The sequence below is a fragment of the Callithrix jacchus genome, chromosome 1 (genome assembly GCF_049354715.1).
Source record: "Callithrix jacchus isolate 240 chromosome 1, calJac240_pri, whole genome shotgun sequence".
In the NCBI taxonomy this organism is placed as follows: domain Eukaryota; kingdom Metazoa; phylum Chordata; class Mammalia; order Primates; family Cebidae; genus Callithrix; species Callithrix jacchus.
This window is the reverse complement of record NC_133502.1, coordinates 77919654-77936126: the sequence shown is the minus strand read 5'-3', so window position 1 is coordinate 77936126 and position 16473 is coordinate 77919654. Positions and strand designations below refer to the sequence as shown.

At 48.1% G+C, this 16473-nt stretch overlaps 1 protein-coding gene across 2 annotated transcripts in view; it reads left to right on the top strand.

Annotated features, from left to right (window-relative positions):
• The first annotated feature begins 437 nt into the window (after positions 1-437).
• The window catches only part of FBP2 (fructose-bisphosphatase 2), a 47790-nt gene continuing 31754 nt past the window's right edge, over positions 438-16473 (top strand). Inside the window, exons 1-3 of one of the 2 annotated variants that reach the window (XM_008993591.5) lie at positions 438-549; positions 9784-9946; positions 11973-12065. In XM_008993591.5, the coding sequence (XP_008991839.3) occupies positions 515-549; positions 9784-9946; positions 11973-12065 (291 nt within the window). In that variant the 5' untranslated portion in view covers positions 438-514. Of the gene's footprint in view, positions 550-5224; positions 5491-9783; positions 9947-11972; positions 12066-16473 lie in introns of those variants that run through there. The other variant, XM_002742741.6, reaches the window with a different exon arrangement.

The window sequence follows — 16473 nt, the reverse complement described above, 5'->3', positions numbered from 1 at the left end:
AAAACATGATAAAAAGAATTACAGGAGGGGCCAATAAACACACGCTCAACATCACTCATCATTAGGACGATGCAACTCTAAGCCACAATGAGAAAGCACTTCACACCCATGAGGATGGCTGCTATAAAAACAAACAAATAATAAACAACAAGTGCTGGTGATTGGGTGGGGACCCCGGGGCCCCTGCTCACCCTGGGTAATGTGAAATGGCGCAGCCACTGAGGAAAATGGTGCAGCAGTTCCTCCGGAAATTAGACATGGAATTGCCATGTGATCCCGCAGGTCCGATTCTGGACACATCCCCAAGAGAATCAAAAGCAGAGCCTTGAACAGATGTTTGCACACTGTGCTCATGGCAGCATTATCACACTAGCCTGGAGGTGGAGGCAGCCCACGTGGCCATGAGGAGGAATGGATAAACACGCTGTGGTGTGTCCATACCATGGAGCACTGCTGAGCCTCAGAGGAGGGGACTCTGACCCATGCCACAACATGCAGGGATGGTGAGGACATCATGCTGAGTGAAATGAGCCAGTTGCAGCAGGACAGGTAGTGTATGTTTCATTTCTATAAGGGACCTAGGGTAGCCAAATTCATAGAGATGGAGAGCAGAATGGCGGGTGCTAGGGACTAGAGGGGAAGGGGAGGTTCTTGTTTAATGGGTACAGAATTTCAATTTGCAAAATTTGAAATTGGGATGCTGACTATAATTGGGATCTAGAACTGTTCTATCATGTGAAACCCCCTTGTCCTGTCCCCTCCCTGTACCCCTATTCCTGTGGCAGCTACTGAGAGTTCTCTGTCCCCACATGTTTGCATTCTGGAGAGTCCCCTACGAATGCAATCAGACTGTAGATACTCGCTGGAGGCTTCTGCTGTCACTCAACACAGTGCCTTCGAGCCTCGCCTAAGTGCCCCACGTGGCACTAGTGTTTGTGTGTTGTTCAATAGTTTTCCACTGTGCAGCTCTCCCAGTGTGTTCATCCATTCAACGTTGAGCTTTTGGGTGTTTGCAGTTCCCCGTTTAACTGGAGCTGCTGTAAATACTTGTGTGTGTTTTTGTGTGCATATACATTCTCAGCATTGTTTTGCAACATCCCAGGGGAAACCCTCTTAATCAGATAACAATGTTAGCTTCAAAAGGAAGCCTGAAAACCAATCAACCAGGCCTCCTCTTCACCCTGAAGTCATTTACTGGCTCGGATCCAGCCACTCTCTTTCTGTAATTCTATCCGGGGACTTGTCTTGCACTCCCATGTGAAAGGCAAAGCTTATTTGTTAATGGCAACATGACGAGCTCGGATCAAGGTAAGTTCCATTCTGCTGTTTTCACAATTCCCAGAAGCTCTTGGGAAAGGAAAAGAGTTGCCATGTTTGATCCTCATGGTATCAAAATTAAAGTGGTCTTACCCAAAAGATGATAGCTCCTGTTATTAGCTTATTATTATTATTAAACTGATATTGAGTGTCAGGGGTGGACGGATTAATACAAAATGGCATCTTTATTTAGATGAGTCTTTCATTAAACAGGAACAAACAGTAAAATACACTGGACTGGCCCTTTCTCCAGCTTCCATTAGGGACGTTAGACTGATTATTATGTCTGCACTGTAGCACCTTCCAGAAGAAACATGAACTAGAAATGACAGCCATGTCTTTGCCTCACCCTTAGCAACTGACAGAAGTGAAGCTGTTGCAGAAGGCTCTCTTGCTGATAACGGTTTCCCAGTGTATTTCTCAACGTGACAGTATTGTTCTGAATGATGAACAATTCATTTGGATTTGGAAACACTTGGAAGCAGTGACAATGTGTGTTTTCAAAACTATGTGAAAATACAGTTAGGGATCATGAAGTCTCAATCCATTGTTTTTTAAATCAGAGCCTCGATGTCACCCAGGGTGCAGTGGAGTGGTGCCATCTTAGCTCATTGCAACCGCTGCCTCCCAGGTTCAAGTGATCCTCCCACCTCAGCCTCCTGAGTACCTGGGACCACAGGTGCATGCCACCACACTGGCTAATTTTTGTATTTTTTATAGAGACAGGATTTCTCTATGTTGGCCAGGCTGGTCTTGAACTCCTGGGCCCAAGCAATCCCCCTGCCTTGGCTTCCAAAGTGCTGGGATTACAGGGGTGAGCCATCATGCCTGGCAAAATCTTATTTCTAAATTGAGGCATCTGAGTCTCAGAGGGGCCACAAATGATATGTGCTAGTTTCACTGAGTGCCTGGGCTATGGCTGGGCCCTAAGCCTATATACCAGGGCTTTGATTCCTGGCCCAGCCTTCTTTCCTTTGGGTATAGATTTAGCAACACTCTGGTTTGACCCAGATAGACATTCTTGTTTTGTTATACCTAGTGATCTGTCTTGTTAAAACTTGATTCTAAACTCATGTCTTACTCTATGTTCTAATTGTGTTAACGGGCGTATGTGTGATGCTCAGTCATCTAGAGAGGAGGAGCATCCTAGAATGAGGGAAAGTATCACATAAGAGAATGAACATGGCCGGGTGCAGCGGCTCACGCCTGTAATCCCAGCACTTTGGAAGGCTGAGGTAGATGGATTGCCTGAGCTCAAGAGTTTAAGACCAGCCTGGGCAACATGGTGAAACCCTATGTCTACTAAAATACAAAAAATTAGCCGGGCACGGAGGTGTCTGCCTATGGTCCCAGTTACTCAGAAGACTGAGGCAGGAGAATTGCTTAAACCCAGGAGGTGGAGGTTACAGTGAACTGAGATCACGCCACTGCACTCTAGCCCGGGTGACAGAGTAAGATGCTATTTCAAAAAAAAAAAAAAAATCGAATGAACACTGGTCTCAGGTAGCCTTGGCTGAGATTCCAGCTAGTAGCTGTGTTATCCCTAGGGAGCCCTAGTTTCCTCATCTGTAAAAACAGCACTACTGAATCAAATAATTGAATAAATTATGTGTGTCACACACTGGAATAGAGGCGGCCGTCTCTCTCCATTCATCATGAATGAAAATCACAAAAAGGGGGATGGAATCCTATATTTGTTTTATTAGGAGGTAGCATATTCTCTGGTAAATAAAAATAGACCACCCCTGAACAAATCAGAAAGCAGTCACATAGCATTTTCTTTTGTGGGGTTTATCACAGCGAAGCACCTGCCCAAATGTAAGGTGCTTATTGTAGCATTATTTGAAGAGCAAATTTGTAGCAAGCCTCTGTGTGCTGACTTGGACATCTTCCCATAACATTTGCTTTCTGGATCTAAAAAAGATGAATTACATATCTATATTTGAGATCTTAAACCTGCATATTACGATCTACTGGTAGATCTGAGTTTTATCTGAAAGTTCCCACATAAATTACGAGCACCAAACTGGTAGATCTGAGTTTTATCTGAAAGTTCCCACATAAATTACGAGCACCAATGCCCATCTCAGCCACTTGGTTGCCCTTTTCAACCAGCTCCTGCTGCAGGCATCACCAGCGACCCCGATCTGGCTGACGCTGCACACAGGGACGTCTACGTGGGTGGGAGGATGGGGTCCAGGGAAATTGTTCTTTCCTGATAAAAGGGAACTGATGGACGGGCGTGGTGGCTCAAGCCTGTAATCCCAGCACTTTGGGAGGCCGAGGCGAGTGGATCACAAGGTCAAGAGATCGAGACCATCCTGGTCAACATGGTGAAACCCCGTCTCTACTAAAAATGCAAAAAATTAGCTGGACATGGTGGTGCGTGCCTGTAATCCCAGCTACTCAGGAGGCTGAGGCAGGAGAATTGCCTGAACCCAGGAGGTTCCAGCAATTCTTGGTGAGCCGAGGTCGCGCCATTGCACTCCAGCCTGGGTAACAAGAGCGAAACTCCGTCTCAAAAAAAAAAAAAGGGGGGGAACTGATGTGGTCGGAGCTGCTCTTGCTCCCTTCTTTGCATCTTCAACGTGGGCTAGATGTTCAGAACTGCAGTGACATTTTGTGCCCACAGGATGCCAAGCAAGGGGCACAATCTGACAGACCAAGAATGGCAGAGACGAGGCAGACAGGGGTCCCGGCAGAGCCACGAACAGCTGAATGCACGCCAGCCACCACCACCTAGTGCACTCGTGGTCTATGAGGAAATAATAGACCACGGGTGTTCTGTGACTTGCTCTGGGTGTTCTGTGACTTGTAGCTGAAGGCATTCTAATTGACATAACTGTCAGGGGAAAAAACCTTCAGAGAAATGTGCATGTTCTACTGTTGTGTGAAATGAGATTATGTGTGATTGCACAATAGCTGCGTGCATATTGAAAGACTGGAAGGGTAATAATAGGTAACAAAGTATCGAGCAGGGACTACACTAGGCACATCTCATTGCAGTCACTCTATGAGGCGGATGCTTTATGGTTATCCTCATTTATGAGTGAGACAGCTGAGGTTCCAAGGGGTTTAACAACTCTCCCAAATCATGCAACCAACAGATAGCTAGCTTGGGACGCAGAGCCAGGTGTGCCTGGCCCTAGAGAAAGTGCTTCCATCACCATATGCACTCCTACCAGAGCCTCCCGGAGGCACAGACTGCCACCAGCCCTAGCAGCAGTGATTTCTGGAGAGTGGGATAGAAGGATGGGCCGGTGCTGAGGACTTTTTTCCTTATACCCTTCTTTAGTGTTTCCTTTATCATACGCAATTTTTGTTATAAAAGTGGACATCCAGAGATATTGACAAAATAACACTGGTGCCAGGCACTGTGCTGGGAATATGAAAGTTTTCTTCCAGGTCTGGATGTGTCCTGTGGGTATCCTCCGGTCATACATGCTTACTGGAAGTGAAAAGCATTCTTTCCAAACTTATTCCAAACCCTGGCTAAAGGGATTCTCCGGTTCCCATTATTTTACTATGTGACCTATGTCCCAGATAAGGTAACTGCCAATCTGCCCCCTCCGCCCTCGGGAGAGCCAGGCTCTGCAGTCACTGTATGTGAAGAAACCTTTGGAGCCTGGAATAAAAGGGTTTTATGTATCATTTTTTTTTCTTATCAGCTGGATTTCTCACTTCCCACCTGTCCTAAATGGTGGCTTCTTGGTATCTTGAAAGGGGGTGCTCAGCAGGAGAAAGCAGCTCTGCATTTCTGGGCAGCCCATCCTATTTACAGACTGGTGTGGCACCCTGGCAGCTGCCACAGTCCCTGAGGCCAGAGGGAGTTCCTTGAGGGCTCCAGCAGTTGTTTTGGTCATGTGTTTTAGGCCCTTTTCTTTAGAGATCCTGGTAGGGCCAACACAGGTTTCTTATTGGCTTCCACACTTCGGAGCTGCAGCTCTCAGAGATAAGCAAGGTTTCCTGCTGGGAGAAAAGGATTTGAAGCATTCCAGCCACAATGACAGACAGAAGCCCCTTCGAAACTGACATGCTTACCCTGACCCGCTACGTAATGGAAAAGGGGCGTCAGGCCAAAGGGACGGGGGAGCTCACCCAGCTGCTGAACTCCATGCTGACGGCCATCAAAGCCATCTCCTCGGCAGTGCGCAAGGCCGGCCTGGCCCACCTGTGAGTCCTGGGGAGCAGGCCCAGGCGGGGGTGTGGGAGCTGCAGGTGCTTTGGCAAGAGACAGGGTCCAAAGCTTATTGGTCCTGTGTGCCCTAGTTGGAAGCTGCATTTCAAGTTTCTATCATGTGTGCTCTGATAAAGGAGACTTTGACTTGTTTCCTGAAAGGAACATGCTATGGAGAAATATACGTATAATTTTTCCAGTTATTATAATGATACCAAGTGCAGTGGCATGTTGAATTAAAACATGTATTATGTTATCATGACTTGTATTTGCACAGAGAGAGTTTCACTGGCACAAAGAAGTAGAAGGATGACCTGGAACATCTCTTTACGTCTTTTGCAGATCTGAGTGTTTTAGTTTTTATTTTATTTTTTTGTTTTTTGAGATGGAGTTTCACTCTTGTTACCCAGGCTGGAGTGCAATGGCGCGATCTCGGCTCACTGCAACCTCCGCCTCCTGGGTTCAGGCAATTCTCCTGCCTCAGCCTCCTGAGTAGCTGGGACTACAGGCATGCGCCACCATGCCCTGCTAATTTTTTGTATTTTTAGTAGAGACGGAGTTTCACCATGTTGACCAGGATGGTCTCGATCTCTTGACCTCGTGATCAACCCGCCTCAGCCTCCCAAAGTGCTGGGATTACAGGTGTGAGCCACCGTGCCTGGCCATGATTGTTTTATTGCCATAACCTTTGCCAATATGTTAGGAGCCGGAAATGATTCATGACATAGGAAGCTTGGTAGGGTCCCTTCCTGCATCTGCTCTCTCATCATCTAAAGGAGTGTTTTGCTGGCTACGTGTTTTATTTCTTCTCTGTGACTTTTCTTTATCTTCACCTCCACTTGGTGTGCAGGAAGCTGGGAGGTGCTGGTCCTGGGAGGAGAGCACAGAGGTTTCTTCCACGGGGCTCTCTTTGGTGCTTTATCCAAGCGCAGATGAGGCCAAGCTCACATTACAGTGCTGATGGTCCCAGCTCAGTATCCAGTTTAAGCCTGTGATAAAAAGAACCCGGCTTTCTTTGGGCTTCCCTTTTCTTTGTAGTAATTCCAGGGCCGGTCCTCTCAGGAATTGAAGGAACACACATTTTGGGGATGAGGGAGACTCAAAATGAAGAGCTAACAAAGTCAAATCATTTAAAATATTTATTCTGAACAATTTAGTGCTTCTAACACAAACAGCGTTGGCATTAGATTACAAGATGTAATCATCAAGATCACTGCAGACTGTATTTATGTGTGTGGGGGGGAGTTGCTCCAGGATCAGGACCCAGGTTAAGGATGCAGTATGCCTGCTTTTTTCCTGTGTGTGGATGCCTCCGCTGTGTTTTTTACCTCATTTGGCAATAACGGCCATGCTCTGAATTTAAGCGCCTTCCAGAATGTGAGAGAAGCAAGTCCCTGTCCTGCCTCTGTGGGTGGCAGCCCTGCTGAGTGACAGTAGACGGGGACTTTGCCTCTCCCCGTGCAGGCCCTGCTATACTCAGCGCGGTGGCCTGAGCCCACCTCAGGATGAGTCACACGAATCGGGCTCCCGCTCTATGCAGGGATCTTGACTAGGCAGTGGCTGCTGTGGCAGAGGTCTTGCTTATCTGCTACAAAACTTTGACTTTGTGGCAGTTGAGCAAGGAGATAAAATGGCCCTAGGAATGGGATAATTGAGGTACTTATAAACTTGGCACGTTCTGCTGTGTGAAAATGGGCAGTGATTTACTCTCGCGGACCTCAGATACCCATTTGTGAAACGGAGAGGAAACCCCTAACTCTTAGGGTTGTTGCAGGGTTAGCAAGTGCATGTGATGACGGCTTCAACTGCTCCTGCCCTGTAATCCAACCCAGTGCCTATCACTACCGCGGCTCCAAGCCCAGACCAGGTTTGCCTGTGTCCGAGCCGTTGATGACCACTAGGTGGCAGGCGCAGCCCGTGGAAGCCCCGCGTCAAGACTGCACTTCGGGGCGGCTGAGGCAGAGTCCTGGGGCCAGCAGGGACCCCCGTATCCCAGCTGGGACCTCATATTCTGCCAACTCAGATAGCACCCTTCCCCGGCCCCTGTGTAAGAGACACCCAGGGAGGCATCACCAGAAATTCTTTCTTTCTAAGAAGATACTCGGATTATTTTTTTTTTCATTGCATTTTAGGTTTTGGGGTACATGTGAAGAACATGCAAGATTGCTGCATAGGTACACACATGGCAGTGTGATTTGCTGCTTTCCTCCCCATTACCTATATTTGGCATTTCTCCCCATGCTATCTCTCCCCAACTCCCCAGGTGGATTATTTTATTTTTAAAAGACATTGCTTCTCAGGGAGGGAAAGGGTGGTTTTCCATCTTGCAGGAGCCAGGCTGTGTGTGGCCTGTCTCACACTCCCGCCACCACCCCAGGCAGGGAACTCAAGCCCCTGGCTCCTTTTGGGGAGATATTTCTTGCACAGCCTCCATGAATGGAATTGAAAAGTTATGAGACTCTCCTTTTCCCCTTCTCTTTCTTCTCCTTTTGGGAAGAAGAGAGAGGCTGGCCTGCCCATCTGGAGCCTCTCCCTGGCTTTCTCATGGAATGTTCCTTTAGAGACTGTCAGTAAGCTTTAGTGCCAGTCAGAACTCTGCAAGATATTGTCCTATGAGCTAGAGAGCCCCTTTCACCCATCATCTCAGGTGGTGCTATTGTGGGGGACTCACATCTCCTGGGGAGTTTGCATTCTTTCTAGGAGGAGGGATACTGCCCAGCGCCTGGAGGGAGGGTGCAGGGGATGGCTGAGGGGTGTGGTTAGATGGATGAGAGGTGATTTGCAAAGTACAGGACAGAGCCTGTTTCTCTGCTCTGCCCACCGCAGGCCTGGGCCCCGGCTCTTCATTCTCCAGTGGCCAAGTGCACCCAGATTCCGTATCACACCAGAGCCTGCATTTGTGGTCCCCTGAAACTCAGATGCAGTCAACCCAGTTTTGTGGCTGCTGTTGCTTGCTTTTGTCTTGACCAGTAGGCACAGTCTTTGGGGTGAGGCTACCAGGAGTGTTTTCCAAGGCAGCTGACTGCCCACATCATGGTTCCTCAGACACCAGATGATGCCCCATGGGTGGCGGGGGGGTGGTGTTGGGGGGTGAGGTGGCGGTGCCGTTCAGGGAAGAGGGTGGGAAATGAGTTTGTCCCCGGCTTAAGGTAGATCAGTTCTCAACCCTGGCTGCTTGTTAGAACCACCTGAGATTTCCTTCTGCAAATTGATGGCATTCACATCGGGAGGGAAGGAAAATTCCTTTCTTGCCATCCTTTCCTCATAACTCAGTGAACAGACATGGAGCACATGCTATGGGTCTGGGCACTGCAGAAACAGACAGAAGGACAGGCCCTGCCCTCTGAAAGCAGGTCATGTATCAGGAAGCTGATCTGTGAGCGTGGTGAGCACAGCAGAGGAATGATCGGGTGTGCCTGGTGTGTGGGGCACATGTGAGAGGACCAGGGAGGCATCCCAGAGAGTCAAAGGAGGAAGAGCAGGAAGAAAGCTGAGTAGAGAGCACTGCTGTGGTGGGAACATCATTAATCAAGGCGAGAAAGACTGGATCCCCTCGCTGGGTGCTGGCCTGGGATGTCTGCAGCTGTTGGAACATGAGAGGGAGGCAGGGTGGCTAAGCCTCACTGCAGTGGGGCAGGATGGACACACAACGGATACCGATTCCCACAAGACTGGTCTCAAACTCATGGGCTTAAGCGAGCCCTGCCTCCCACAGTGCTAAGATTACAGGCATGAGCCCCCACACCCGACCTGCATAGAATTCTCATAGTAGCACTCTCTCATATTTCTTGGGATTGCAGTGAAGAAGCAAATGAAATAAGTTAAGTCTGCCCCCCAAATTCCTTCTAAATTCAAGTATCACCGAGCTAGCAAAGGGCAATTTTAATTCATCCCAGTAGGGCACTGTGTGAGGAGAATCCACAAAGACTTGAAATTCCAGGTCTGCAGGCCACGGCCCTTTACTTTTGGAGTCCTCAGTTGCGACAATGGGTCTGATTGGATGAGCTCCCTATCTGCTCCACGTCCCGGTTCTGAGCGTGGGTTTGTTTTAGTGAAACTGAATCCTGGGTGATCTCATTGGGAGGCTAAGAAAATATGCCGACTCTAAGGTGTGAGGGAGGCAAGGCTGAGAGGCACCCTGCGAGGCATAGTCACCTTCGTCTGCACGTGTGACTTGGAGACTCCAGAGACACAGAACAAGAGGGGGATGCCCGGCTGGAGTTTTAGCCTCTCGGGCTCTTTGGAGTTAAGACCCCCTAGTTACTTCATTCAGCCTTTTGTCTTCTCAGGTATGGAATCGCAGGAAGCGTGAACGTGACGGGAGACGAGGTGAAGAAACTGGACGTGCTATCCAATTCCCTGGTGATCAACGTGCTCCAATCCTCCTACAGCACCTGTGTCCTGGTCTCAGAAGAGAATAAGGACGCCATCATCACCGCCAAGGAGAAGAGGGTGCGTCCTGGGGCTGCGCTGCCCGCGATAGCCAGTAGATGGTGGTACTGAGCCGGGAATAAGCCGCCTTGCTGGTCTTTCATTCCGGGGGTTTCCTCTGTCTTAACATTTGTTTTCTGGAAACAAAGGATTGCATAACTCTCTAGTTGAAAATCTTGTGCCATCTAGTGAAAGAAGACTCCGCAGAAAGAGTGTCAGGAAATAGTTCAGGATGATGTCGGAACCGCCTTGGTGGGCACTTGTTTATGGTTGTTCAATTTATCAGTAACAAGTGCCACATTCTGGGGGGCTTAACCTTGTGGATTACAGGGGTCCAGGGAAGAGCTGTACTATACACCTGCCTTCTCATCTCCACCCCCACCCCCAGCCCACACTTTGCGAGAGGTTACGGTTTCAGCAGAGATTTCTTTGTGCCTGACAAGCTGTTAGACTAGTCCAGAAATGAAGCCACAAGCCTCCTGTGCTCCTGCCTCTTAGGGCAGTGAGGTCGGTGTGTGAGGCATGGCTGGGAGGGTCTGCATTCACTATGGGTTCACACACAGCTTATTCTACACAGGGGTTTGCTGATGGCCAGCTATTTGTTATTTATTTATTTATTTAGAGACAGAGTCTTGCTCTGTTGCCCAGGCTGGAGTGCAATAGTGGATTCTTGGTTCACTGTAACCTCTGCCTCCTGGTTCAAGCAATTCTCCTGCCTCCGCCTCCCAAGCAGCTGAGATTACAGGCATACACCACTGTGCCAGGCTAATTTTTGTGTTTTTAGTAGAGACAGGATTTCACCATGTTGGCCAGGCTGGTCTCAAACTCCTGACCTGAAGTGATCCGCCTGCCTTGGCCTCCCAAAGTACTGGGATTACAGGCATGAGCCACCGTGCCCAGTCCATGCCACTTCTTGAATACTCCACACCTGCTGATCTCTCTGTCTAAAATTCTCCTCTCTAGTATGGACGCAGTGGCTCATGATTGCAATCCCAGTGCTTTGGGAGGCTGAGGTAGGAGGATTGCTTGAGCTCAGGATCTCTAGGCTGCAGTGAGCTGTGACTATACCACTGCACCCCATCCTGGGCAACAGAGTGAGACTGTCTCAAAACAACACAACACAAAACAAAGAAAAAACCTAGTTCTGCTCTCTAGGTCTCTACGTGTGTCTTCATTCCTTAATTCTAGTCAGGTCTGTTGTCCAATGTGACCCTCCCAGGGCTCTACAGCCCCCAGCCTGTGTGGGTTTTCCTTAGGGCACGTGCCACAGCCTGCTTGTGTGCGTGCTCACCTATGTGCTGCCTGTCAGTTCTCCCACTGGAATGTTAGTGCCAGGAAGTCCAGTCTTGCTGCCAAATCGCTGCCCTGCAAAAACAAACCCCAGGCCTTGAACAGTTTCCAGTGTATGCTGGAAGCTCAACACGTATCTGCTGAATGCATGCGTGCATGTATGAATGGGCTAAATTGGATTATTTTTTGAAAATTGGATTATTATAACAATGTCAGGGAATTTCCAAGTTTACAGATTATCTAATTTTTTTTTCTCCTCTGGCTGAGCAAGGAAAAAAAAAAAAACAAAAACCAGAAACAAAGCTAATTCAAGTGGAGGGAGAAATGATCCTCATTTCACCTGAAGTTGCATTACCAGTGTTTAATTGGCCTGTGGGCTCCAGTCTCCATCACTAAGGGCCTCTCAGGACTTTGAACACCTCGGGCTATAAAAAGGATCTGGGGATTTCCCTTCATGGATGGAGCTGTCTGTGACAGCAGAGTGGGTGAGTGTGGGGGATATGGGTCTCTCAAGACTGCACCCACTTTATCTTCTGGTCTTCGCATTGGACAGGCGAGATGGATACAAAACCCAGAGGAGTATTTGTGCATAAGCTGGCACCCTGCCCTCCATAAGTTATGGTGTTTTTTGATAAGGATATGCTGTGGTTCTTAGTCTCTTTGATGTCGTGTCCTCTGCCATGCACAGCCCTGACATAGAGCGATTGTGCTAGTGGGAAGATGTGCTGACCAGGTGGTGCTTCCCTCTCTGATTTAGGGGAAATATGTGGTCTGCTTTGACCCACTGGACGGATCTTCCAATATTGACTGTCTGGCCTCCATCGGAACCATCTTTGCCATCTACAGAAAGGTGAGTAGACAGGCTGACATTTTACACCTCCTTCCTGTGGTGGTCTCTGGAAGGTTCCTGGGCTGAGAGCCATGCGTTTGGAGTCCTACCCCACTATGGGTAGTACTTCCCACTAATGAGAAAAGCTGCTATAGGCAAACCACAACTTCTCTCTGCCTGGAGCTCCTCATTAGAACTGGATGGACAATTCTCCCTCCCTTTCCTACCTTCCTGGGAGGGTAACACAGAAGGATAGCTGGAATCTTGTTTTGAAAGTCTGGGTGCAACGCAAATGTCCAACATGGTATTAGATTCCAGGTGGCATTCTGAATCTCTGATACACCCTCCCCCTCTTGCCTCCTCTCTCCTGCCCCCAGCCACAGAAAATTTTCTGCTAACGCTCATTGGATTAGATTGAACTAATCTGGCCTGGATGGTCCACAGTGATCTCCCCATTTGAAATCTGAACTCTTGAGTACACCTGCGAAGTCCTTGTTGCCACATAATACTGGGTATTCACAGATCCTGTGTGCTGGGGTATCTTTGGGGCCATTCTGCCTACCCTGAAACCCTAGCAACAGAGAGGATGGTGGGTTTGTGACATCCAGCAGGACCAGAAACTTCACAATTCAGACTCCTTATTTGGGAGCTGCCCTTGCTCCAGCTGCTGTGGCTGGGCCCTTGCCCTCAGAGCTTTCAGGCAGGAGACAAAAGGTGCTTGGGAGTGTCATGGGTGCTCAGCCGGGCCCTGCCCTCTGGCTCTAGAGACTCAACTCTCTGGCCCCAAAGCACATGTCCTTTCTATGATGCCACCCAGGACCACACAAAAAAGCTGGCACTGACTTTCCACGTTCCCCCTTTGACACCGATCATGTCGTATGGGGGAGTTAGCCTTCCAAGTGGGTCTTTCCCAGCAGCTCTAGGTCAGCCTCACTGGAGGGTCAGCCCCGCCCCACCTCCTGGCCTCACGAGCTGTCTGCAGATACGAGTATCCCTAAAGACGTGTGCTTGGCTGCTCATTGTTCAAAACACGAGGGAGAGGGGCTAGAATTTGATGTTTAGGGGTAACCCATGAAAAACTTAGTAGAAAGCAACCTTAGCAGAATGTGTGAATTAGCCTTATTTCTGGGAAGAAAGGTGCAGATGCAGGGGAGTGCTACTCTCCCCTCTCTCTAAGGCCACAGTGGAAGCCACGGGACACAGCTTCCCTGCTGGCATTCCCCTTTTTTTCTTGTGAATGCAAAGAGAAGACTTGCTGAGGGGTTCAGAGAGAATGACACAAGATGTTTTCTCTGCTATCTAAGAGCGTTGGAGACTAAGACAGTGTTCCAGGGTTAAGCAAAATGAGTCAGCTGAGAGGAGGAGCATTGCTTCTTCCTCCGAGGTACAGTTTAGAGAGAAAAAGAAGCAACGGTGTAATGCTAATGCCCTTCTGGAAAAGACACCTGGGTGTCCTTTGAGGTGGCTTTAAATATGGGTTTTCTCATCATGAGTAATGGCAAGACAGGGACTCCAGCAGGTGCTCTAACTCCATCACAGTGCTTCGTAGCTCCTTAGGACCACCAGTTTTACAAACAAAGAGCAATATATTTTTTAAACTTGTTTTTTGAGATAGGGCCTCACTCTGTCCCCCTGGCTGGAGTGCAGTGACATCTCGGCTCACTGCAGCCTGGACTTCCTGGGCTCAAGCTGTCCTCCCACCTCAGCCTCCTGAATAGCTGGGACCACAGGTGTCCACACCACATGCAGCTTATTTTTTGTATATATTGTAGAGATGGGGTCTCACTATGTTGCCCTCAGGCCTGTCTTGAATCCTTGGGCTCAAGTGATTTTCCCATCTTGGCTTCCCAAAGTGCTGGGACTACAGGTGTGAGCCACCGCACTCTGCTGAGGAATGTTATTGTACACTGGAGTCCACGTGAGCTTTAACACAGAGATTTTTAATCTCAAAGTTTACATAAACCCCCGGTTTGAAGGTTTGTCCAAACAACCATGGATTCCTTCTGAATCTGTTTCTAAAGGAGAGGGGCAAATGTGAGAGAAAAACCACATTCAGAATAGACGCTATGAAAACATGATAGGAAGGGAGGCTCTGTGACATTCAGGCCATGTCCACTGAGAGGGCAGCTTGCTGCAGGGAGCTCCTGGGCTGTCATGGCATCTTAGAACCTCATCAGAATCAGAGAGGATGCCCATGTACAACGAGGACCTCTGTGATTCTTTGATAAACATCAACACAGAGGTTTCAGGACAGCCAGAGATTAATCAAAGGCATCATTCTTCCCTTCTATTTCTAAACACCATTTAGGGAATACTGTGGTGTCTTCAGCTCTCTGCTGGTAAGATTCCCCTTTTTCTTGAAGTTGATATTTTCCATTTCCAACAAAGTAGCAAATTAGACCAAATGAAAACTCTTCTGCTTCAAAATATCCAGGGCAGCTGATAAAAAACATCATCCATGTCTTCAAATACACAGCTGAGCTTTTAGAAAAATGCACAAGCAACACACACACACACACAAGATAAGGGGCAGAGGCCAGAGCCACAGGAAATGGAAAGCCAGAGAGTGAAGAGGAAGGAACTGTGCTGGAGGGTGAATAAGACAGAGCCATGACAGAGTTGTCCTGATGGACAAGGGGGTCCTGCTGATCTGATTAGTCTAGGGTGTGGGTTTCACCCCCTCTACAGGGTCCGGAGGCCTCTCCCTCTATTGTTATGCCTAAATACACCTCTACGAAAGTCTTTGTTTCTTTTTGAGACAGAGTCTTGCTCTGTCACCCGGGCTGGAGTGCAGTGGCACCATCTCGGCTTACTGCAACCTCTGCCTCCCTTGGGTTCTCCTGCCTCAGCCTCCTGAGTACCTGGGACTACAGGCAGGCATGCACCACCATGCCCAGCTAATTTTTTGTATATCTAGTAGAGACAGGGCTTCACCATGTTGGCCAGGATGGTCTCGATCTCCTGACCTCGTGATCTGCCCTCCTAGGCCTCTCAAAGTGCTGGGATTACAGGCATGAGCCACTGTGCCCGGCCTAAAAGTCTATCCTTTATTGACGTAAGGGTGGATGGACAGACCAATGGAAGACAAAAATGCCTAGAAAAAAATCTCATTCATGGGGTCACCTGACTTATGACAGGCAACACCAAGGTTTAATTTGTAAATGATGAACCTTTCAAAAAGTGGTTGCTGGGTCAATTGGGCATCCATATAAGAAGAAAATGAATCTGACACTTACCTCTCACCATGTATAAAGATTAATGAAATAGAGATGACAGATTTAACTAAAGACTGACGCATGATAATGCTCCCAGTAGAAAACAAAGGGGACTGTCTTCTTGTCTTTGGGAAGATAAAGATTTCTTTATTATTTATTTTTTTCTTTGTAAAGGTTAGGTCTTGCTATGCTGCCCAGGCAGGTCTTGAAATCCTGGTCTCAAGTGATCCACCTGCCTCAGTCTCCCAAAGTGCTGAGATTACAGGTGTGAGCCTCCATGCCCAGGCAAGGATGGTAAAGATTTCCTCAACAAAACACAAAAGCACCATACAAGATGAGGCTAATAAATTTGGTTTCATTAAAATCAAGAACTTCCGTTCAGCAAAAGATAAACATTAATATAGAGAAAAGACCACAGACTGGAGAAAAAGATTTTCAAAACATGTATCCAACAAAAGACTCATGTGCAAAATAAACAAGGTATTTCTACAAATTAATAAGAAATACTAACAATTTGACTAAAGGAATGGGCAAAAGAACTGAAAGGCACTTTAGAAAAGAGACATTTTGGCAAGGCACAGTGGCTCATGCCTGTATCCCAGCACTTTGGGAGGCCGAGGCAGATGGATCACCTAAGGTCAGGAGTTCAAGACCAACCTGGGCAACATGGTAAGACCCCCGTTTTTTTTAAAAAAAAAAAAGAAAAGAGAGCGACATCTTTTCCACCTGGCTAATAAGCACATACATGAGAGGTGCTGTGCTTATTACATCAGAGTAACTGAACACAGAGTAACACAGCCCACATGCCTGCTGCCCACAGAGTCCAGTGAAGAACAGCGAGGCCTGGTAGAAAGAAAGTGACTTTATTAACCCCAACTAGTAACGGGACGTGGCTGAATTCCCAGCCAAAGCAACCACTTTGACTTTTTCATGGGGGAGGCAGGGGTTTAAAAAAGGAAACTTGATAAGAGGGCATGCAAGCATTGTGCTGAGTACAGAATCTGTGTGTCTTGTTCTGTCGCTATCTTGGGCCCCAGTGACCTGGACCTCAGGCTGACATCATCTCAAAATGGCTGAGTTGTTAACTAGCCACCTTGAAGTAATCTCTGGAATTTTGCAGCTGGGTCTCCATGCTTGGTCTGTCTCAAGATTAGCTCCTGGAACTTCTAGAAGGCACATAACAGATACTAGCATGCAGTTAGATGAATGTGCAG